The 25801-nt window shown below is 36.3% G+C and overlaps 1 protein-coding gene across 2 annotated transcripts; it reads right to left on the bottom strand.

Moving 5' to 3' along the window:
* Positions 1 to 883: 883 nt before the first annotated feature.
* LOC110930905 (protein argonaute 4) lies at positions 884 to 8609 on the bottom strand. 2 transcript variants are annotated; one of them, XM_022174299.2, is made up of 24 exons: positions 8457 to 8609; positions 7367 to 7412; positions 6427 to 6663; positions 5891 to 6096; positions 5597 to 5806; positions 5210 to 5346; positions 5023 to 5120; positions 4843 to 4940; positions 4595 to 4763; positions 4357 to 4473; positions 4156 to 4263; positions 3999 to 4061; positions 3792 to 3905; positions 3530 to 3695; positions 3321 to 3433; positions 3099 to 3236; positions 2899 to 3029; positions 2704 to 2769; positions 2401 to 2464; positions 2209 to 2320; positions 2057 to 2130; positions 1790 to 1884; positions 1405 to 1436; positions 884 to 1299 (listed from the first exon to the last, which is right to left on the bottom strand). In XM_022174299.2, the coding sequence occupies exons 3-24, from the start codon at positions 6652 to 6654 to the stop codon at positions 1118 to 1120; spliced, it is 2721 nt and encodes a 906-aa protein (XP_022029991.1). In that variant the 5' UTR covers positions 6655 to 6663; positions 7367 to 7412; positions 8457 to 8609; the 3' UTR covers positions 884 to 1117. The 2 variants fall into 2 exon arrangements, with proteins under 2 accessions (XP_022029991.1, XP_035843663.1); XM_035987770.1 differs by lacking the exon at positions 8457 to 8609 and adding an exon at positions 8388 to 8453 and having other exon boundaries at positions 891 to 1299.
* Positions 8610 to 25801: the final 17192 nt, after the last annotated feature.

Raw genomic sequence — 25801 nt, forward strand, 5'->3', positions numbered from 1 at the left:
TTATTTTTTATCTCTTCAACGATAATATTCAGCTTTTTTGAGAGATTGGGTGTTTGGGTTATCTTGGAAAAGCTTGGAGCTTTAATGGAGGATCATGCCTTTGAAGAAGATGGAGAGTGTAAAAGTAGGTGGAGGATATTTATTTTAATATTAAAGTTTCATATTCACCCCTTTAACTTAAACTAAATACATAATAAGTGGGTGTTTGGGATTCCTTCTCAAAAGGGACTTATTAACTTATATAAGTCAAAAGGGACTTATTAACTTATTTAGAAATTTCTAACTTCTCAAAAATGACTTCTCAACACACAAAACACTCTAAAATAAGCTAACCCAAACACTAAAAAAACAACTTATTAACTTTTATAAGTCAATAAGTCATAAGTTGCTCCAAAATAAGCTAACCCAAACACCCCCTAAACCCCTCTAGTTAAAAGTTTTATTAACACCCGTTAAACAAACTAACTTTATAAAGTCCAGCTAAACTAACTTTAAAAATGTCCAAACAATAGAAAGTCTGTTGCGTGTGTAATATAATTTCGGAGTTTTTACCTTTTCTAAATGTGGTTTGTTTTTCTTTTAGACATTAATTTTCTAATTATTTAATAAATTAAATACATTTTAATAATATAAGTAATTAAATTAAAAGAAAAGAGTGATGATGTGAAAACAGTAAGGATATGTAAGGATGTTTGTATGATTGAAGGTGAATTGGAGTTTTTTAAAGATTTTTATGAATTTGCAAGAATATAATATGACATCTGACTAGGCAGCTAACGATGCCTAAGGATGCTAAAGACAGCTTTAGCATTGGAGATAGCCTAATAACACATCACAAGTGAAAAGGCCCCAAAGGACACTAGCTTCTTATGAATTCATTGGGTAACATAAGCATGAATTATAAGATTTTGCAACATAACCATCATAAAGTTCATAAAGCAAAACACCATAAACATGGTTAGCAGTAGTATCTAGATCCAAACAAGCACACGGCTTCCTAAACATTCATTCACCACCATTATCCTAAGTTACTAGCTGTTCAGGCCAACTCCATGACAGGAGAAAGGTCAACAAACTTTACGCACAAAAAAAAAACGTCTGAAGAACATCAAACCACTTAACAGAAAAACATCGAGTTGCAAACATTTTCCTGCAGTTTGGGCAACTGAGGAACCGGCACTGCTCCAGCCGATGTAACACCAGTACCACCATGGCTCGAAGATGTCTCGGAGCGATCCTCAAACTTCATAAACTGAGACATCTGTGTGGCTGCCAAATGGGCGTAGCAAATAGGAGCAACTGTATACAACAAAACAGAACGGCAGTAAGTAAACAGTAAATTGAGGTTAAACTAGTCAAAATTAGGTTAATTTCAAGATACACAAGAGATGGAATACGACTTACCAACAGAGATCGCAGTAGTGCTTCTCTGGTACCTGCAATAATTCAAAGCAAGAAAAAAGAAAACAAAATTAGATTTATACAAAACACATAAATTCCGAATTCCTAAGTTGCAATATAATATTTAGAGTTAATTGCCCGGATGGTACCTGTGGTTTCACGTTTTTTCATGTTTAGTCCCCACCTTTTAAAAATAACATGTATGCTCCCTATCCGAGTAACAAAATGACAAACCATAGGGAGCATACCTGCTATTTTCAAAAGGTAGGGACTAAACATGAAAAAACGTGAAACCACAGGGACCATCCGGGCAATTAACTCTAATATTTATCAACTAATCAGAGCATGAAGAACTCATACATGAAAATTAAAGAGAAGACAAACTTACACATATGACAGAGAGTGTACAAGCTCCTGTAGATCATCAGCTGAGAACCCAATCTCATCATACAGAACATGATAATGGGTCGGCCGGGTAGTCCCCTATTATTCAAGTATTTCACAATGTTATTCATACTTTATTCAACATGCAGTTTACAAAATGTAATTTTCCATTGTAATGGAGAGCTCGATGACATTGGATCATATAAATTTACACCAAAATATTTCTTTAAACATAAAGGCAAAAAGTTTGTAAAAAGTTTGTAATACTTACAATCATCCCAGCATGTGCGCACATATAAAAATCATTGTTTCGAGGATGGCACACCTTGTTATCAATCACAGTTCCTGTGTAAAATGAAAAGCAAATGAATCGACTCGACTTAGAAGACTAAAATATAAGTAGTTTGGTAATCGAAGAATTACCAGGTGGAACGTTATCTGGGGATCCTGGCTGGAAAAACTTTGTGTGATGATTCTTTTGAGCAATGATCAACAGAAACTTTGGGCACCATTTATCATCAAGAAACTTGCAAGCCTGCACCATTTGAATAAATATAAAAAAAAGTTCCACTTCATGTAAAAATGACTGAAGAAACAATTGTGCTGTGGTCAAACCTCGATAATTTGGTCCAGTTCGACATTGAGAACCTGGCTGAACTGTGATTCACTCACACCATCCCTACAAAATGAAGCAAATAATTAAATTGAAATTCATAAAAACTAATGTCAAAAAAATTAATATAAATCGCAAGGGGCCATTTTAGTAATATATGAATTTCTTCTTTGTTTAAACATAGTTCTGATAGTTTGACTATAAAATCAAAAATTGACCGGCTGAAAAGGAAACAATCTAAAGTTTACAACTGCAGTTATTTACACAAAAAAATTAACTAGAAAGTAGAAACCAAAAGTGTTTACCTGAAAATAATAATCTGGTCAGGCTTTCGCTTCGCAGAGCTCACATAGAAGTCAAGCAGAACCTCCCTGTCACAAGGCAAATAATTATTGACAGCCAAAACACCAGTTTGAAAATATATTCACTGAATTAAAAATTAAAATTCCTTTGTTTTCCATATCTAATTGAAATTATTATATTCAATGAAGGGTGCCCACTTCATTATGCCTTCATCCTCGGTGTCGGAAACCTTCTTAAACAGAGAGTCAACCATCTCAAGTTTTGGAGACTGAGTACGAACAGAAGCTCTGTAACGCGAGATCGATGGCCAGTGTCGTGAACTAACAACCTGCAGAGAAAGAATACAAAATAAGTTATGCAGCATTTTAGAAAAAAATAATAGAAGCAGTAAAGTTACCGCTGCGATTGAGGGCACATCAGATTGGCCAGGCTGACCATGAGACACATCCATTCCAAGAATGAGCGTTGGTGACTTGGATACAATCGGAATAGATGGAGTATGCTCAACAGCTAACATAGAGTTCAATCCACCAAGCTGCATGCAAAAAAAAGACTAGATATTACTTTGAAAGATTCATTTTTCCTTTTTTAGAGTATGCAAACGAGGGAGAGGCTTTACCTTTGCATTTATCTTCAAAAGAACATTGGTCAGATACTGATCATTGACCCTCATGGGGGCAATGCACTGAGTCACGATTCCAAATTCGGCGAGACATTTCTTTTTCCAAGGACCTTCAGAGTTGCATAATAACATTTTTCAGTAAAAGATCATTTCCATAAAAAAAATAATAAACTTAATATAAAAAAGAGTATAAAAAGTGGATAGACCATAGAGATCAGAGTTCTTCCTCTCAGGCAACAAACAAAGGAGAAACTGAGGAGCTCCAGGAAGTTTAGACTGAATGAAGTCAAACATTTTCTCAACTCTAACAACGGGTGGAGCCCGCCTATTTTGAGGGCTTTCCTCAAACACATCAAAAGGCTCGTCAATTTTCTACACATAAAAGGAAAAGGCAAGTTAATTACTTGGATATGTTGACTAAACCAGACAAGAAAGTATTCATATACAAAGATCAAAAATAGAACATACAATCCCTTTCAAGTTTCCACATTTGATCAAATCCCTCACAAGATTACGGATGTCACAGCGAGCTGAAAAGTTAGCAACAGCCCATTTCTCGATTTTTGTGGGATCCACCAGTTTCTATATGATCAAACAAAAACCTATTTAGAGTCCATCCCAACTCACAAGTTTATTGTTTAATTAAGACGATCATAAAAGAAATTAAACAAGCACCTTGTTATTAAAATTCCACCTTCCGTTCCTCGGGAAGAAATCTTCACCATTACCCACTTTAAGCTGGAATTTAAATATCAAATGCATCAAAAAACAAAAAAAAAAACAAATTTAAAAGATTAATTTAATAACATAATAAAACCAGTCAAAAAAGTACCCTTGGTGCTTGAAGAACACGGCCTTCAACTTGCGTAAAGCTGTTGCTTATTGAAATGCCACAAGATTTCAACAAAGGCTCAGTACCATAATCGTTGCGATTTAGAGCCTGAAAATGCACAAAGCAAGCATGTTTTTCAAAAATAGAAGAAAGGAACCTAAGTTTACTCGATAATATCACTTTTAAGTTTAGGAGTCATACATCACTCAGAACCCTCATTCTTTCTTGAGGTTTTTGCCTAGATTTCTCCACCAAAGAGGCTCGCTGCATTGTATTGAGTGATTTTGTGTAGCGTTGTAACGAGACCAATGTACAGAACTGCAAATAACCAATAAATAGTTTTAAAAAAACCATTAATCAAAAACAACCCAATTTATTAAACAAGCCATTCATCAAAAACAACCCAATTTATTAAACAAATGAAGCCGCATTTTTGTACCTCGATGGGAAGGAATATTGGCTTTTTGGGCTTCCCAACATTGATACACGGTAAATCTCCAGAATAACGCAGGTCCATTTTGCGATAATTCACGAAATAATCGTACACAGTGACTTCCATCGTCTCAAACTCACCATTTTCATCTTTCGTCTTTTGCCTCAATGAAAACCTGAAAAGGTCAACCACTTAACTAGAGCTCTTGTTTTGTACCATAAAATCAATACACATGAATGAGAAAAAAAACATACAGCTGCTGGTTGCAGGGCTTCTCACTCAAGCCAGTTATCTTATACTCGGTGTTAGTCTCATTGTTCTTAACCCTAAGGTTCTTCAGGGTTCGCTTTGCCTGTCAACAGTAGACTTTATATAGTAAGATGACTGAAAAACAGCACACAATGATGGAACTGGAATTGTGAATTGTTTATTACCTTGGCCCAGTCAACAGAATAGGGATCTTTGACATTTTGGTTAGCAATCAGAAAATCGACCACTGGTCCAGGTTGGATAATCATTGTAGTAGATACATCTGATAACCGAGGAATCACTGTTAGTGTTGAACCATGGTCCTATTTTATGGTTTAAATATCTGAAAGGTACAGAGTCAACAAAAGTTACCAATGTTGAGGGATAGACCACCCTGAGATGTACGGAAACTTGAATGGAACCCACGGCACCCAAGCACACCGCCTCCAACATCAGCAAAATTCTTCACGTCGTTATGGAAAAACGACTGGCGAACAAGCAGGCAGCCCCTGGTTTCAGATTAAATAAGTTAATTTTATACAGCGATTTGATACTAGATATTGATTATGTTTAACTTTAACATACTTATTTTCATGTTTAACACACTAATTATTCATTAGAACTGTGAGAAAAAAGCTTCATGACTTCATTTTCATTTTTCACCCACAGAAATCACTGTCTTGATCAAACTTATTTTGACCCATTACCCAACCTATCTGACCAGCCCATATTACCACCTCTGTCCAGGTTTAAACTTACTGTTTGGCTGCATGTTGCCTTAAGATGATATCAAGCACCCTCAAGGCTTCTTGAGAGTTTTCAGATTCCTGACCTCTTAAAGCCTGTGCAATTGACTGCATTGGGATTTTAGCAGCAAAACTCAACTCCACCTTAAAAGTTTTGGATTGATATGAGCGGCGCATTCTTTTCTTGTCAGCGTCATTATCAGGGCTTGCATTTCCGTTGTTCCTGAATATTCAAACCCATAAAAGTTAAAACCGATAACAACTAGATTTAAACTATTGCATTCCCAATGTTACTATCAAAATGTACCTGGTGGAGTTCATACTATCAAGTACAACAGTGAACTCGAGTTTGTTTCTAGGAAGCGCACCGACAGTAAACAAACTCTTCTCTCCATCGTAAGCAAACTCTTTTCCATCCAGTTCAGATTTGTACGTTTCATGAACTTTATCAATCACCTTTCGGCCCACGCCTTTGGCATCCACAGGACGGCCATCTTCATAGAAAAGGGCCACCTGTTTGGTAAGGTTAAAGAAATTAAATAAAATCAACCCTTAGACCAGTAAAATATTATTTGCATAACAACATACAAATTATTTAAGTTGTATTCAACCAATTGCGCAAATTCAAAAAAATTTTAGAGATTGGTACTTTTATCATCAGTCAACGTTAGTCAACTGTGTTTTTCCAATACATTTCAGATTTTAATTATATCAGTAGAAAATGAAACTGGCCAACTAGCCAAAGTGACTAAAATGATGATGACTACCAAAACCAAGATCACTAACTTCAAGTAATAATAAGGCCACACAGATGCATTGATACTAAGAGAATGAAGGACATACACTGTAGTGGAAGAAGTGTCCATCAACGTTCGACACGTTGACCTTGAAGTGATTGGTCAAAAGTTGGGCTTTTTGACCTTTGCTGGCAAGGCCCCTCCTGGCCATGGGTACACGCATGACCTTCTTCTTGGCTTCTGGCTCAGCTTTGATTGGAACGAGGTCTTCTGGAACTGGTGGTGGTGGGGGTAAAGCATCCGTAGCCCCACCATTGCCTGTTTCTGAATCCATATCGGATTACTATAAAGAACAAAAGAGAACAACAAGTCAACAACCCATAAATAGTATTCAAAACTAATATTACCATGGTCATAAAATTGCCGTATCATACAAAGAAAAATTAGAAAAGTAACAAATAGCAGCAATGTAGATAGTAAATGATCTAAAGCAGAACTCTGAACACCCTTACATAATCAACAAATAAAAGCAGAGTAAAACAGTAACTACTTGATGATGGAACGAAACCAGTAAAATATCAGATAAACAAACACAGACTGAAGCCAAAAACATGCAGAGGAAAGATAGAAAAGTAACAAATAGCAGCAATATAGATAATAAATGTTCTAAAGCAGAAATCTGAACACCCTTACATAATCAACTAATAACAGCAGAGTAAAACAGTAACTACTTGATGATGGAACGAAACCAGTAAAATCTTAGATAAACAAACAGAGACTGAAGCCAAAAACCCATAGAAACACATCAAAAAATCAACAAGTGGCAATCAAATAAACTATTAACTGAATGGTACATGTATAAAATAAATAACATAAACAGGAGTGTAGTTCTAATCAGCAAATACCCATATATTGATATATATGATATAACTTAGCACAAAATACACAACAAAGATAACACATCTGATCAATAAACAGTCATGTATTAGTAGTAAATAACACTCAGCATACAAATAAGATTTTTTTTTAAATAAAAAGCAGTATACCTCAACAACAAATCCTTGCTTAGAGAGCAAAATTACCAGCCAAAACCTGAACAATCAAAATAAAAAAGACAAAGTAAGCTACTAATGATATAAACCCTAAATGCTTAAAAAACAGAGCACATTTACAGATCTAGTTTACAGAGTAAAAAATAAAATAAAATAAAATAAATATTCAAAAAAAAACAAAATAGAAAAAGTAATCGGACATCGCATCATGAGATGCTTAAAAAATCAAAAAAACACCACATGCATTTACACCAAAACACTCCAAATCCAGAAAAGAAAAAAACATAAAACATTTCACATACTTCAAAGTGTTTATAAAACCCCAAATACAAGACCGACATGCATTTGAATATGATTTATGACAACTTTTGAGTAAAAGTTACTCTAAAACCCTAGCTAGAGAAACAGCATTACATGGATTTCAAGTTTTGAAAGAATAAAAAACACATCAAAAACACCTGATGATGTTAACACAGATACAACTTACACCAAACCGTAGATCAACAACCAAACATCACACAGATTTCAAGTTTTAGAGATGAAAAAACCACATCAGAAACAAACTGAAGATAATCAACCAAACCACACCAAATTAACACCAAAAACTGCACAAAAGACGAGCAAAACCGTAGAAAGTACACATTACAGATTTTTCAAGTTTTTGAGAAAAAAAAAACAGGTACATAACAAGCGTCTGTTGATTTTAAACCAGGAAATGTTTACAAAACACACAAGATCATAAAATCGCACGAAATTCACACCAAAAACAGCATAAAATCGAGCAAAACCCTAGAAAGTACAACACTATACAGATTTCAAGTTTTCGAGCAAAAAAAAGCCACATAACAAGCACCTGGTGATTTTAAACCAGATAATGTTTATAGACACTTAAAATCATCAACAAAATTGCAGAAATCGCACCAAAAAACTACGTAAAACACGAGTAAAACCCTAGAAAGTACAACATTACACTGATTTCAAATTTTCGAGTGGAAAAAAGCTACATAAGAAGCACCTGATGGTGCTAAAACAGATAATGTTCAAAAAACGTGAAGATGATCGACGAATTTTGTGAAAATCAGACCTAATTAAGATCGAGAACGACGAACGAAGTAAAAACCCTAGAAAAAGTGAAAGTGAAAAGGATGGGGGGAGTGGAGTAGAGTATATATCGGGAGGGTAGTTACAACGGGAATAGTGATGGTACACACAATTTTAGTCCACGCGCTCCCTGTTCGTGCGTCATAGCGTCCACGTATTGAATGAGAATCATGCTCTAAAAAGTAAAAAGATTTTTTTATGATTTGTGATAGTTTATTTTGTTATTTAGAGATATGATCTTGATTTCGAAGTTGTTTTTTAGAAAATGTTATTCTTTTTCTTATTTTGAAGTTGTCTTTTAGAGAAAGTTTCTTTTTTCTTAATACTTTAATTTAAGAGTTGATTATTGTTTTCGTCCCTGTGGTTTGTCAAAAATCACTATTTCAGTTCATTAGTTTAAAAATTGCGATTTCAGTCCCTGTGGTTTCACTTTCGTAACCATTTCAGTCCCTGTGGTTTCACTTTCGTAACCATTTCAATCCATTATTCTGTGAAGTACAGGGACTGAAATGGTTACGAGGTGGACTGAAATGGTTACGAAAGTGAAACCACAGGGACTGAAATCGCAATTTTAAAACTAATGGACTGAAATAGTGATTTTTGACAAACCACAGGGACGAAAACAGTAATTAACTCTTTAATTTAATTTAATTTAATAGGTTTAAGTTATTGGTTAGTTTTATTAAAATGTCTTTATATAGTCCTTTCATTTATTGTTTTGTATAGTTGTTAAAACTTATAAAATATACTCGAGAATTTGTTTTTAGGCTATAGGGTGTGGGGATCATGGTTGGGACATGATTTGCCATTTAGGAACATGAATGGAAGGTTACACCACCCCCTTGATTGATCCACCATGGTTTGCATGGATTAAACCATGACAATCATGGTCCTCCTTTCCATTTTTTAACAAATCATTTCCTTTTTTCTTTAGATAAAGATAAATTAATAAAATAAGGGGCTAGTGGTTTGAGTTATGACCACACCCTTAGGGTAGTGGTTTTGGATGGTGGATTGAAGGTGGGTTACATGGCACTAACATGGAGGGTCATGATGGTTATGAGGGTCATGACCACACCCTATAGCCTTAGAAGACTAACCATGTGGGTTTTATGGTTAGTTTGTAAATCATGAACTAAAACATAGGCTATATGTTGTGGTCATGATTCTTATGACCACCATGACCCTTCACGTAATGTCACCCACCTCTAATCCACCATCCAAAACCACTATCTTAAGTGTGTGGTCATGATCCAGACCACTATCCTCTTATTTATTTTAATTTATTTTTATCTAAAGAAAAAAGAAATGATTTCTTGAAAATAGAAAGGAGGAGCATGGTTGTCATGGTTTAATCCATGCAAATCATACTAGATCAAGCAAAGGATGGTGTAGCCTTCCATTCATATTCCTATATGACGAATCATGTCTCAACCATTCAACCATGATCCTCACACCCTTTAGCCTTATAAAAATAGTCAACTTGACTAGTTTAATTTAGTTTGTCCAAGTTTTAGACAACTAAGCATGTGGGTTATTACGGTTAGTTGGTAGATAATGAATTAAAACTTATAAAAACTAGTTTTTTTTTACATCGCGCGTTGCGGCAAAACCGAGTAAATGATAATGTAAAATAAACGTGATTTGAAAATAAAGCATGTTGTTTATAAAGCCAAACCATTAGAACAATTTAGTTTATTATCGTACCATTTTATGATACCAAATAAATACTTATTTTGAGCACAACTTCGTTTTTAACAAAACTTATAACAGAATGTTAGGGAAAAAATTAAGCACAACTATGTAGTTAAGTTTTTAGAAAAAAAAAATAGTTATAACGTAAATTATTAAAGATGTATCAAATTAAACGATAAATTAATATATGTTTTAAAAAAAAGAAAACAATTATTTAAAATGGTAAAGAATATATATATTTAAAAAAAGAGAAAAAATTAAAAATATGTAATTAAAAGTAAATATAATAATAAACTATTATAATATATTAAGGGTGTAAGGAGTGGTTAAACATTTGAGAGTGGCAATCTAAAAAATCAACCAATGAGAGTGTGTCATGTCAAAGTGGTAAACTATGCTCAAAAGTGTTGGCAATGGTTTAGGCACTTGATGAAGTGGTAAACTATTTAAAAAAAGGAAAAAGGTGTGATTGGTTGAGATTGGAATAGACCCCACCCCACACTACCCTCTCTCTCTCACATACACTCTTCCCCGAATCGGCGAGCCCTCCCCGCGCGACCAAACAAACCGCTTCGGCAAAGGGTTGGCGGCGATGTTTGCCGCGCGGCAGTGGGGTTTGCCGAACCCACTCCGGACACCCTAAATAACGTAGAGAGATCGCAAAACCAAAATATAATCGAGTCAAGACAAATAAGTTCAAACCTTCGAGTTGATTGGTACAACGTGTTTCGACACCTCCTAGATTCGACTCAATGTAAGATGAAGATGATTGATTGATTTTTTTTTTTTGTAATGCATTATTTTATTGTAGTTTGTTTCTTAAATTTATTTGCAGATTTTAAAAATTATATCTAGTTAATAGAAATTTTAAATAGTTTTAAAATATATATATAAGAAATGACACATGGTTGCCCACGTCATGCCACACCCAGCCAGTAGTCTCGCAACGCCGTACCATCCATGTGGCCCCATCGGCTGCCACTTGTCGCTCAATGCCCCACCCAAGCCCCTCACTCCCCGCAGTCTAACTACCATCAGTCATTATCATCATACTCAGTAAATCCCACCAATAACACAGTTAAGGTAGAGTCTGTGGAAGGTAAGATGTAACTATTGGTCTGACTCTAAAATCTTGTCAAAACTGGTTAAAACCAGACCATGAACATTGCTAGTATGAATGTATGAACATTTGCTTTATGTTCCATGTTTACAAAGTGCTAATCCACTATCATATATAGGGATGAGCATGGTACTCGTTCGGTACCGAACCGGTACTGGTACCGAAAAATATAGAAAAATGGTACCGGTACCGAATACAAAGGTTCGATATCGGTACGGTATTGGTATTTACCAGCGTTTTACCCGTAAGTACCGGCACCGGTACCGAAAATAGAAAAAATGGGTATCAGTACCGAATATACCGGTTCGGTATCGGTACCGGTTCCCGATACCAAATGCTCATCCCTAATCATATTTTGTTATAAGAACCTTAAAAAGAGCAATAACAAGTTACATCCAAACATTGTCATACTATCCTATTCTTTTCACCTTATAGGTTTGTAGGTGTAAATCGTATCATTCTATCCTACTCTTTTCACCTTAAAGAGTTGAAGGCGTGAATCGTACCATTCTATCCTACTTTTCACCTAGGGTTTGTTTGGTATGGGGAAATGGAATGGACGGGGTAATGGAATGGACGAGGTAATTGAATGAACGAGGGAATGCAATGGATTATTACCATTCCATGTCTTGTTTGGCTACCATTGAATGGAATGAATTATTATTGTGAATTGTTCGGTAGGCAAGAAAAACAGAGTAATAAAATTAGCGGTGCGTGGTGGTCGGTGGTAGTGATTGTGATTGTGGGTGGTTATAGGTGGCGGTGGTGGGTGTCGGCGATGGGTGGTGGTGGTGGCGGCGAGTGGCGGTGCTGCTGTGACGACGAGTGGTGGCAGCGACAAGGTGGCCGTTGGTGGTGGGTGGCAGCAAAGGTGGCGGTTGGTGGCGACGGCTACGGTTGGTGGTGGCGATGGTGGTGGTGGCGTCGACGATGGTGGTGGGCGGCGGCGGCGAGTGGCGTAGGCGGTTGGTCGCAGCTGTGGGTGATAACGGTGGCGAGTGGGTGGCGGCGGTGGCTGTCGGGGTGAGGTGGTGGCGGGTGGCGGCGATGGCGTCGGTGGTGGGTGGTGGTGGGTTTTGGCGAAGGTCGTGGGTTGTGGTGTTGTTGATGAATGATGCAAGAGGGGATGGAATGGAAAAAAAAACATCGGGGGTGAAATGAATGATTTTGAGGGAATGGAATGACTTTTGGAATTGGTGATTCCATTCCATTGACCAACCAAACACTTTTTTCTTCATTTCCTCGTAATCACTCATTCCATTTCACCTCTCATTCCTACATAACAAATACTACCCTAAAGTGTCTGGTTTCTATTGTTGTTGCTGAATGGGTAATGAAAATTTTAATTAACGTTTTCTGTTAACCAAATCAATTAATTGGTTTTGGGCACTACATAGTCATGTATTTAGGTATCTATATAATCCATATAAGATTCTAGGATGCAAGTCTTTATGAGATATCAATGTTTGATTATAGTTACAATGTAAATGATTCTTTCTTTTTAACTTTCCTAACAATGCTTATCTTTAAAGGTAAATAGCTTTTACTCCTAATGATGTAGAATAATTAACAAAGTACGTAACTATATCTCGATATTGTGTGTGATATAATATAATAATAACCTATTTAATTGTGTACATACTTCACATCTTCCACCCAATTTTAATGATCATCATCGTCCTCAATAAATCTCATCAATATCAGAACTAAGGTAGGGTCTGAGGATGGTATGATATAGATAGTCTTGCCTCTACCCTGTATGATTAGACAGGTTGCTTCCAGTGAGACCCCCGGCTCAATAGTAGTTTTGCATCAAGTCTTGGACATAAGACATATAACACTCAACAATCGGGACAAAAGCCGATTAGTGCATGTACTCTTTTGTATTTTGGCTATCAACGCCACCACATGATGCATGATTAACCGTCAGCCGTTTTTAACGTTATTTTCACGAAATTATTAAAATAACATGAGTTTACATGAGTTTTTAGATATAAATTATATATTTTAATAAGGTATATATAGTGGTATAGTAATTAAATAAAAAGTTATTTTTGCCTAAGTAGGCTAAAAAACATTTTAATCTTTCATTTTTCAAAACAAATGGCTAAAGCTCATCGGTGTGGGTTCGTGAAGGTTGATTGTGTCATCGGGGAGTGAGATGCCATGGTAGTCACTAGTGGAACACCATCCCTCCCCTCAATGGTGATCGTGAAAGACGTGAAGATCTCCACAAAGGTCATGAAATGAGTAAGCCGTTAGGGGTGAGATCTACAACACTCATGTTTAATAAAAAAATAGTTTTCTTTAAATCCTTTTTAAATATTCATGTTTCACATACTTTTTTTCACACGATCTCTGCTACTTCTCTCTGCCAATTATCCCCATATAGAATTAATTATTCCAAAAAACTACATATATACATATTTCACGTCATGGATTAGGTTATGGTTGTTGTTGTTGTGATTATAGGGTTTAGGTATAAGTTATGTAGTTCATAACAATGATGTATCAGTTATTGGTTCTCTGCCGAGATATGGGTGCAAAATATCTGTCAGAATACCGGTACGACTAATATTGGCGATTTTGACCGATATTGGACAGATATATCACCGATTTTCTCGATATCAGTACCTTTCTTATTAGTTCTATCATTCGTCTTTCTTCTTATTACTGCTATAAGTGTTTTAAGTCTTAATCATTATTTGTTATTATTAAATGTTAGTTTTTAAGTCTTAGTCAGTTCCTACTTAAATTGTTAGTGTTTTGCAATTTACCAAATGTTACTTTGTTAATGGTAGGAGAATACACTGAATTGTTAGTGTTAAATTGATATCCCACCGCGATAACCGATATCTCAATTATCGGTCCTTAACTGATATCCGATATTTTACCGCATTAACTAATTAGTGTATAAGTGTAATTTATATGAGTGAATTGCAAAGTTTGTCCTTTATTTTTATACCAATTTCCAGGCGGTGTCACTTGTCTTAAAAATTGATGAGTTTTGTACCTCATGGTTTGAAATGCTACACGTTATGTCTTTTAGCTATAACCCATTAAATTTTTTATGTTAACTCTAATCATATGCCTTACACATGAGGGCAATTTTGTCGTTTTACTGTTTCAAGAACTAATTATGTAAATAATTTAAATACGTAACCTGTTTATGTAAATAACTCTCCACCACCACTCACCTCTTTACCACGAACAACCACCACCGCATCATTCCTTCCACCTCACCGCTCGACCACCACTCACTGCCCCCACCCACCCCTTTACCACCACTAACACATTACCTTTTTACGGTTGAGGTGAGAAAATGATTAACATCACAACTTGTAACACATCATATGTTCCCCATCCTACCGATTGTTAGAACTAGAAGACTTGGAAAAATGTGTTGAGGATATTAGTACGGTCCAAAAGGTTAAAAGGCGACGCGAATTCTGTTGTACTGTCTTCAACGACAAGACGATATTTTAATTGGTTATACATTGTATATATTATATATAAAAATTTAGGGCTCTCGGGAAAAACGGGTCTCGGCCAGGGGTGCAGCTCGCCCACCTTTAAAGTGACCCTAGTAGTGAGGTTGGAAAGTTCTTTAAATAAGCTGAGTATAACGTTGGTTGTTTAAATGTTTGAAAGGCAAGCTTTCTTGGATCACAAACTTTGCTATATCCTCCCGAGCCATTTTAACATTATAGGCTCACAAACTGCCTTCATATGTCATCGAAGGTTAACCCCTAGCGGTTCTCGTTTCAACGCCTTGCAATATGGCTTTTCGATGTGGTTTTTCAAAGTGGAGTTTGCGTGTAACACCTCGAAATTTTGTGTCCAATAATGTATTGACACGTGTCTTAAGTTTACACGTGGCGTATTATATTTAATAAAGGACTAATGTTGACAAACCTTGAAAGTATTTAAATTAGAGGGTTATAAATGTCAAACAAGGGTAAGTATACTGTATAGTAACCCTAAATGGTGCTCGTACCTTCAAACGAATGATTCATGGGTCGTACGGAAGCGAAACGCGGAAGAAAGTGAGAGATTACAAGCTGCGGGGGTTAACTGTGTCAACATGTTTAATTATACCTCTGAGTGACCCTTTGACGTACCCGAGGCTCTGTAACAGTAAAATACGCTCACTAGAATATACTGTATAAATTCCGCGAAGTTCCGTTTTAAAACGAGAAAGTTATGATCAAATTCGTATGAGAAGGGTTAAAAGCGTCAACAATGAAAGTTAAGGCTTTCCGAATAGTTAACAAGATAACCGGGGACTTAACAATGTGGGTAAATAACGCGAGGCCCTAGTTGTAAATAATCGAGGGCCAAATCGCAAAGTTACCCCTTCAAACCCGAAAGGTCAGGTTAATAATTACAGAAGATTTCGTTATTAATTACCAGGATTCTGCCATGATTTCAAAAGATTTAAAAAACTTGTAAAACAACCCTCTCGCGGGCCGCGTTACAGTTTGGGTTAAGTTGAGGCGGGCCGCGAGCCTTATATTTGTACGCGTCTGATTTAAACCTTCAGGCGGCCCGCGTACAAGATGCATGGTTCTTCCATGCGGGCCGCATGGGACGCCCAGATGCAGAAAGTTTGGACTTGCATGCCTTTTGAGCTTGTGAACGATCATTTAGCCAATAAGTGAGGCATGGGCGCCCCCTACTCGACCTATACCACCTTGGGACACCTGCCCATCATCCATACTCAGTTGTAGGGTGTGTTGTGATGATCTAAGAGCATTTCTTGCACTATAAATAGACCTTCAATGTTCACAACTTAAACACACCTCAAACACACTCTTCTGATCATACTTGGAGCTCTCAAAGCTTTCTCTTATCATTCTAAGTTGTGCACAAGTCTCTGTAAGTATGCCAAACCTTCTATGGTTTTGTTTTTGCTTAGATTAGCCAAAAAGTCAATCCGTCGTAACTAACGATTGACTTTGCGATAACTCACGAATGGTTCAGTGAATTGTCGAATCAAAAGTGGTTATGTGTTGGTATTTATGTGGGTAATAAACCTCTAAAAGGGTTCCCACTGATCACCACTCTAACTAGTTCAAATGTCGAGTCAAACGCATGCTTAAAAAGTCAACAGAAAGCCGTTTTTGCGAATCTTGCATAATCTGTAATGTATATGCTTTGAAACCTGTTTTGATGATCATAAAACATGATATTAAGTATATAAACTTCTCTAAACTCGTTTGATTCGGCCGTTTGATATATTGACCCGGTTCGGAGCCGAATGTCGCAAAAGTTTGACTTTTGCTTTGACTTCAGTTCTGACCCGTTTTAGTTCTGACCCGTTTTAGTACAATGTAAATATGCTTTAGGACTCCCTTAGGACCAGGTCACATGATGGTATCACCCTCTGTGACCAGTTCGTCGTTTGTCCGAGTTTTTTATGCATTTCCGTTAATTACTTAAAAGTTGACCGTAACGCCCTTTTTAAAATAAAACAAGTATTTTGGACACGTGAAGGGACCATAACCTTGCTTACTAAATTCTAAGCATGTCCCGAAAGTTTCACGCCAATCCGAGGTCTAGAATGGGAGTTATGCTAAATAGCAACGTTTTTAAAACCGGACCGGGCCGGCCGGTCGGACCGGTCCGGCCGGGAACCGGAGACTGCAGCGGGCCGGTTATCTATTTTGGGCCGTTTCAGCAAAGGGCCGGTAGTTGGGCCGGTAGCCGGGCGGTCGGGCCGGCGGTTCACAGCGCTGTGGGTCGGACCGGCTTCCGGCAAACGTTGAACCGACTTCCGGCAAACGTCGAGAACTTGATGCTCAAGCATTAACCTGTAAGATGTAAATAGGAGAGAAATGATGAAAATAGAAAAGCATCTTGTTGTTTCTCGCCGGTGACTCACATGTCGTTCAGGCTATGATGAAGACGAAGAAAAACACAGTAAAATGAAGAAGACAAGTTAAATATTCAAAGTAACTCCATCTAGATAAATAGGGACCTATTTGAAAATTAACCCATTTTATATTAGTTTTTTTTTTCTTTTTAGTGAAAAGAAGACATGCATAGATTTGACATGACAAGACAACACACTTCCACTATTAAAGTTACATAATAAATAATTTTTATTACTTAATCTTTTCTACAACTTACTAGTGTAAATTATTTACTTTAGTATTTTTATTTATTCAAAATAGATTATTTCATAATTTTTTATTAGCTTTTAGAAAAATATAAACTAAGTTTTTTGAAATATAGGTAAAAAATATAAATGTTTAACCGAAATTACGGTTTTGTAATAGTAATAATAATAATAATAATAATAATAATAATAATAATAATAATAATAATAATGAACCGTTTGAAGCATCAAATGCTAAGTGACCTCTATATTTTCTATACATTTTTATATAATTTATGACGTAATCCGGTCGAACCGATCCGACCTTTGACCCCAAAAGGCGACCGGGTCGACCTCCGGTCCGGTTCTGAAAACATTGCTAAATAGCGCATTTATAAGAAACTTTTGTAATAAACGGCGCAATTAGCATAACGCCTACCTAAACCAAGATTCCGTCACCAAAACTTTTACCCACTGTATTAAAATAATATTTTGGGATTTTTAAAGATTTTTAATTAATTTTAACCTGCTCATAACCTGCGGTTATGGCTACGGTTCGGTAAATACCGAATATGCCCTTTTCGGCCAAAACTTGAGTTCTACAAGGTCTTTTGACCCGATTCCAGTTGCTACTGATTTTAAATTTAAATAAGATATTTTGGACTTATCAAACTGATCGGGAAACTCAGGTTTCCTGTGGAACTCAAAAATCCCTTTAAAAGTCTTTAAAATGACCGGAAAACCCCTACGGGGCGTATAATGAACTAAAACTCGTTACGGGCATTATGGAAGGTATCCTACTGATACCACAACCTCTTTAAAGTATATTGACTTAGGAAAACAGTGTAGGACTCCTACGGTTACCCGTTGCGCCTATTGCGCGCACGGTTCGGCTTATGTAACTAGTTTACATAAATTAGCCGATACGGGTCAAACCATATCATTTTGACCCCAAAATCCAGAGTGTGAATATTAAACCCATATAAAACAAGTCTCCGAACTTGTTGGGTCAGAATCACATTCCATTCTCGGTTTTCGCCTTCCACGCGATTAAACCGTATCTATCCTTCGAAACCAACCGGTCTAGGCTACGGCTAATATAAAGACCCGTTAGGATTCTAATAGGTTAATTTAAACCTTCGTTCCAGAATAAGGAGCCCCAGTAAAAGATATCAGTGATTTAATTGACTAAGGAATATACATTGCAAAGGTAAATACTTTTAACTTATTTTCCCTTATACGGGCTTGGGTTACGGTATATAAAATACCGCTTGATTGAGCATCAAATAATTCCATCGTTTAGGTGGTTAATTGAATAGTTTGATCGGCTCATTTAAACAGTCTTGTTACTTAAAAGCCTTTGGGGGGTTAATGACCATGTCCCGGATATCCTCGGCATCATTTTACGAAATGGCCACGACTTCGACACCCGGGTGTAGGCGTACACCCGGTATGATGTCTATACTATTAAAAGACGTAGCCGATGGTTTACCCACCTCGGTTTTACGCAAATGTGGTGTGTCTATTGATCTTTAACCCGGCACGATCCGGGCTACTGAACGCAAAGAAGGAACATGTAATTCGTTCACAAGATTATAAATTTTAAATAATTCTCCCAAGTTATAAAAGAATTTGTGCCTCGTGCATTCAAATCAATTTTATCAAACATTTACAAAAGAGTGTGTTGAATGTATTTACCAGTGTAAACTGACGTATTTTCCCAAAAAGATTAAGTGCAGGTACTACACGTAATTGGCTGGCATTAGCTCCATGGCATCATTAAGAAGTCTCGCAAGCTTGATGTCTTATCTATTGAACTACATTTTTTATTTATTTTGATTCATCCTGTGGATACTTTTCAACTACTTGTGATACATTTGGATATTACAATAAATGGTTGAATTATATCTTTATGCTTCCGCTGTGCATTTATATATTGTGGTTTGACTATATTGTTGCCAACTACGTCACGGTAATCCCCCACCGGGCCCACCGGTGATACACGTGGAAATCGGGGTGTGACAGGTTGGTATCAGAGCCAACATTGAGTGAATTAAACACTACCCTAATGTGTTTAATCTCAGTGACACAATTGCACATCCTTGAGTCTAGACAAGAACATAGGACAAATTCGAATTGCTATTCCAATTTTGTCTTTTCTTTTATTATTGTTATTTAAAGTGTTGAAAGCAGGAAATATGCAGCCAGTGATTTTCCGAGGAAGAGGAAGGGGAAGAAGAGGCAGAGGAGAGATCGTTACTCATCACGATTACGAAGCCGGACCTTCAAATACGCGAGCTCCTTCAACCACAAGGAGTGAAGAACCGCAAAGGCGAAGAGACCTTTATGAACCTGCGAGGCATTCCACCTCGCATAGCTCGACGCCATCATACCGGCACTCATTCGGGCCAAATTCAGAAAATGATCCCAACAACCCGCAACCCTCCTTCATACCTCTACAGCGTTCGGTATCACATCGAAATTTTGACGACCCTACTCCATACTTCAGAGGTCAGTTTAATCCAGCTGACTATATCCAGGAACCTTCAGGCTTTGTTCCGTTAGGACCACAAGATCACTTCTCCGAAGATCATATGGACGAGGATACTGATCCGACAGAACCTGCTCGTGGTACGCCCACGCATCCAATAGAAGTCTCTGATGGGTCATCCTTCCATGGCACACCCTATCAGGGACCAGATAGTTTCCAAGCGTTGTTCGACCGACATGAGTGGTACTACACACCACCTCAGCAGACATCACAACAACCGCGACATCCACAAGATCCCTCCGAGGATTCACGCTTCGTGGCAGTTACGCCACCACCTCCGCCACCGGTACAGCCAGTAATGCCTGATCCGTCAAGGCGTAGGAGGACAAATGCTCGTATGTCCACACGAGGAGGAGGGGATTTCCACTTCAGCACCCCTCGACACTCTAGTAGTAGCCACTACCCGCCACTACAAGAAGAAGGACCTTCAAGTCCTGTACAGGAGGCGAACTCCGCACCAGCTGCACCAAATTCGCCACCATTTGGGTATGACCAACCCATACCTGCTTACACGGGTCCAACGGCTTACAACCCGTTCGAACCGTCATCACAAGCACATTACAACTACAATTATGAGCGCGACCCATATGTGGTGTCGGCTAGATATAATGCACGCTATCCCGACGGAGCTCATGGGAACATGGGAGTACCGGACTACTCAGCTCATGGGTATCCAGCACCTCCCAGACCTCCAGTTCCGCAACAGGCGCCACAACCACGTTTCTCTCCTCCGGAACAAGAAGAAATACTCCACCGTTTGAGCCGTGTGGAAAGAGACTTCGAGGAAGAACGTAAGAGCCACCGAGGATTCCTCAAGGGCTTAGCAAACCTACTGAAGGGCAAGAAGAAGAAACGTGACCATTAGTCCTTATGTATGTTCTAATGTAATGTTTATTTTAAAAGAAGTCCCTGCGTGGACATTTATCGTATTTCAGTCCCTACGTGGACTTATCTTTCAGTCCCTACGTGGACTTATCTGTTAGTCCCTGCGTGGACACTTATCTTATATTAGTCCCTGCGTGGACTTATCTCTTGTTTTAAACCTCTATGTAGGTAAGTACTATTTAAAAGTCCCGTTTAGGGCGGTGTGTAATCGTATTAAAATTTTGGAATGTTATATTATGAATTTCATTTTGTTATCACTATATATGAAATAAATCAAAACCATTCCTTTTAATTTGATCTGCCTAAATAAAGAATCTTCAGAGTGAAACCTAGCCAGGTGTCTTTTAAGATCCGGCCAAGATGGTAAGACCTAATTAAAAGATTCTGATTCTCTGTTAACCTCTGTAAGCATGTTAACGAATCATGACCGATGTGATTCGTTAAAGTCGCACACGTCATTCTTATACAAGAATCCTTTAAAGGATTCCAAAGCCCAAATTAATGATATAATAAATCATGGGTCAAATTGTAACGCCTCGCGTTTTTGAACTTTCTATTTATAGCTTGTTGACTTGTACTGTCCTATTTTAGACAATTGTACTCTCAGTCAACTTAATCGAATTTCGAGACTTGAATCATAATGAAAAATTGCATCGTTTTGATCATATGCTTGTTTTAATACTAAGTTATGCTATTGCACGTTGAAACACGGTGAAACTATGTTAAGCACGTAAAAACAGTGAAATTCCATCTTAATCTCAGCTCTTAAATTCATCGTTGCCAAGAGATTACCCTAAACCGTACGAAAATTGGGAATTCGTACGTTAATTCGGTTGAAATATCAAAATTTGGGTTAAAATGATTTTATACTATTTTATTAGTATTTTAAATAAATAAATTAATAACTAAAATTAAATAAATAAATAAATAAATATATATTAAAAACTGAATTTTTATTGATTTTTAAGCATTTTGTTAGTTAATCTAACCCCGTTAGTGAAAACCCGGTTAAATGAGCCTAACCAGGTTAGTTTTATTAAGGGGCGGCACTAACTGAGTTAGAAAACTCAGTTAGTGGCTAACCCAGTTAGTTGTTTAGTTAAATAAAAAAAAAGGGGGTTTTATGCGCGTGACAAGGATCGAACCGGAGACCTCATGTATAACAAACAACAACTTAACCACTCGGCCGGGCATGCCACATCCATTTGATTTAGGAAACTAATTAATCATATGCGCATTTTCGGTTCTCTTTCTTTGAAACCTTTTCCCGCCAAACAGACTCACAGCAACAGCAATTGACCCTTCCTTTTTTACGACCGATCTGATTTCGGTAACAAAAAGGATTACGCGTTTTATACCCATCATACCTTTTGTTCGTTCATTTCCTTTCAAGGAAATCAATCACGATCAATCATGATCGTGTTTCCGTAATTACGATATCATCCGACCACCCGAACCATCTATAAATACCAGTCACCACCTCCACCGAAAACCGCACCACCTCCCTCTGTCGTTCACCCCTTCCAAGCCGGAACACACTCGCCGGAAAACTAACCTGCAACTCGCCGCCGGAATCCAAGCTCACGTCGGAACGTCGCCGGAGAAGACGACAACCGCCGGTACCGTTTCTTTTTCCGACGGATCTTTCTTTCTTTTTTTCGTTGTTTACTGTTAATGTTATTGTTATTATTAAAATTATTACTATTATTATAATTCAGATATAATTATTATTATTAATATTATTTAAACAGGTTTAATAAACAGATTTACATAATCAGACTTATTATTATCTGAATTATTGTTCAGAATTATTTTTAACAGATTTATTTATATATTTAAAACAGATTATTATTATTTATATTCTAAATCTGAAATAATTTATTAAAACAAAATTTATATTAATTATATTTAAACAGAATTTGTATTATTTATTCCAGAATTTATTATTTCAAAATAATATTCAGAATTTATATTTTATATTTTTAATCAGAAATTGTATTATTTATTTAAATCAGAAATTATATTATTAGATCAGAATTTCCTATCAGAAATTGTATTTTTAATAAATCAGAATTTTATTTCTGTTTTATTTTCAGAATTTTTATTGTTTAAATCAGAATTATCATTTTATATATATATATATATATATAATCAGAATTATTGTTTTATATTTATTAAAATCAGAATTATTATTTAAAACAGAATTTATATTTTATTTTTAAATCAGAATTATTTTCAGATTTATTATCTTATTTTTCAGAATTTTATAGACTTATTATTTAGAATAGAATTGTTATTTTATATATACAATTAGATTATTTATTCAAGATTATTAATCTATAATAATTATATACATATCAAAATTTTTATTTATTTAACCCAACATCTTAGTAATAATATTTATAATACTTTGGTAAAAATCAATATTTATTTTACTCATTTATTTGTCATATATTTCTTTGAATATAAAATATAGGGCATGAGATTATTATTTTAGAGATCTTAATGTTATTTTGCCTTATTATTTAAATAATCACTAAATTCCCTATAATTGACAAATCCTCAAAAATTAATAGGGTAATTCTCTTGTGCACACTCTTGGGCAAATTCCTGATTCTTAATCTTATTCCAAGAAATACGCAACGCACACTAAGGTGAGTATACATGACCCATTTTCGTTTTACACTTTTGGGTGCAATATGTATTCTATATCAAACATCACACAACACATCAAACATTTTATGCACACTCTATCCTTACTCTATGTGATACATTTTAATCATGTTAGACATGTTATGCTACTGTAAACACCTAATGACTATGTGTTCATTAACTTCGTACAAGCCTCCCCTAACAATGGTAGCGCTATAGGTTGAGAAACGCCCCTCCTGTTCTATGAGCAGGTATTGTTAGGTTAAACTATGTCAAACATACTCAAACTCGTTTGGGTACACTTTAATTGCGTTAAACTTTGGTTTGGGCACATAGAGTAACATCGTTTCGAGTATATACTGTTAACATGATATTGTATTTCACATTTGGATATGAGCAAACATTTTAAACACGTACTATGCTATGTATGAAAACTTGTATACTCGCCAACATGCTTTTGTTGATTTTATTTTAATACATATTGCAGGTTGATGTTCAAGAAATAAAGAAATCAAGCTAGGATGGAATTAGAAACCCATTTTAGCGTAGTATTTTATTATGTTTGGTTTATGATGTACTTGAAAACAATGTATTGCAATTGATATTTACGAAATGAATTTAAATCATATTGTCACAATAGTGTTATGTTGTTTTGAGCAATTTGTTCGTCTCATCCCGATGTTTCCGCCATCGGTTGGGGTGTGACAGATTGGTATCAGAGCCATAACTATAGGGAATTAGGAATGCCTTGCCTAGTCTATAGTTTAGGAGCTTTCTCACTATGTGTTGCTTAAAACAACTTCCTTTCTATCTTCTTTGCTTCCCTCTACTTTCTTTTGGACTTCTAAATCATACATGCCTTTCCTAAGGCTAACACAATACACACTTGGAGGCTTGAAGACACTCTTACAACACAATCGAAATGATTCATCAAGATAGGGGTGATTCCCACACTTGGTGATGAATTTCACTCAGCTGTACTTTGATTTTGCACGAAATCTACCCTCAAGTTAGGAGTGATATCCAAACCTTGTTGGGAGCTTTCCATTTCATATTCTAGTGGACCCTTATCTTTTGATAAGCACCAACCACGTTAGGGTACGACGTTATCAAGTTAGAGGTGATACTCGCATCTTGTTTAACTAGTCCCACTCCTCGATTTTCGCTCTCGCCAAAGTCTCGATTTCCCAATCGATTAAGGATGTGTAGTAACTGGAAGGGTTAGGTACCGGTAGTCGGGACGTCCTGTCTAGGTTTGGCATTCGTATAAATCCATTAAGGACCCGTTGCCTACTTGGGGACCATCGATGAGAGTACTAATACCTATTAGGCCAAAGCACGTTTCCTTAATTCGAGAAGGTCTTCGATTCACTTTGGAAGTGTCATATGTTACGTTCCGTGACAATCCATATTTTACGTTAAATCTCTTTTTTGTTATCTCAATTATTATGTGTTTTACGTTTGAGCGTTACGTTCGTTTCTATCTAGGAGACACATTTCGCACTATTGTCGTAACCTAAAACAATTAATGATACTCTCTCGTGAACAAATTAAATTTATTATGCTTTCATTATACATGTTATACTATGTGAAAATCTATGACATTTCATTCATTTTATGTGAACAACAATGTGAAAGACAATGTGCTATGTGATGCGTTCATGAAACCAATTTTCCTAAATAAAAACCTTATGATCAAAGTCTCATTTTATAAACCTTTAGATATAATCTTTTCAAAAGTTTCATCTTGATTTCGAGGACGAAATCTCCTAAAGTAGGGGAGACTGTAACGCCTCGCGTTTTTGAACTTTCTATTTATAGCTTGTTGACTTGTACTGTCCTATTTTAGACAATTGTACTCTCAGTCAACTTAATCGAATTTCGAGACTTGAATCATAATGAAAAATTGCATCGTTTTGATCATATGCTTGTTTTAATACTAAGTTATGCTATTGCACGTTGAAACACGGTGAAACTATGTTAAGCACGTAAAAACAGTGAAATTCCATCTTAATCTCAGCTCTTAAATTCATCGTTGCCAAGAGATTACCCTAAACCGTACGAAAATTGGGAATTCGTACGTTAATTCGGTTGAAATATCAAAATTTGGGTTAAAATGATTTTATACTATTTTATTAGTATTTTAAATAAATAAATTAATAACTAAAATTAAATAAATAAATAAATATATATTAAAAACTGAATTTTTATTGATTTTTAAGCATTTTGTTAGTTAATCTAACCCCGTTAGTGAAAACCCGGTTAAATGAGCCTAACCAGGTTAGTTTTATTAAGGGGCGGCACTAACTGAGTTAGAAAACTCAG

This window comes from Helianthus annuus, chromosome 3 (genome assembly GCF_002127325.2).
Source record: "Helianthus annuus cultivar XRQ/B chromosome 3, HanXRQr2.0-SUNRISE, whole genome shotgun sequence".
NCBI lineage: Eukaryota > Viridiplantae > Streptophyta > Magnoliopsida > Asterales > Asteraceae > Helianthus > Helianthus annuus.

Bases quoted from the DNA above. Each gene is read 5' to 3' on its own strand.
- LOC110930905 (XM_022174299.2), bottom strand. From the start codon at position 6,654: ATGGATTCAGAAACAGGCAATGGTGGGGCTACGGATGCTTTACCCCCA. The intron at 3,237-3,320 runs GTAAAGCCTCTC...TTTTGCATGCAG, and splicing joins TTTTGAAGATAAATGCAAAG to CTTGGTGGATTGAACTCTAT. The intron at 3,030-3,098 runs GTAACTTTACTG...CTTTCTCTGCAG, and splicing joins ATGTGCCCTCAATCGCAGCG to GTTGTTAGTTCACGACACTG.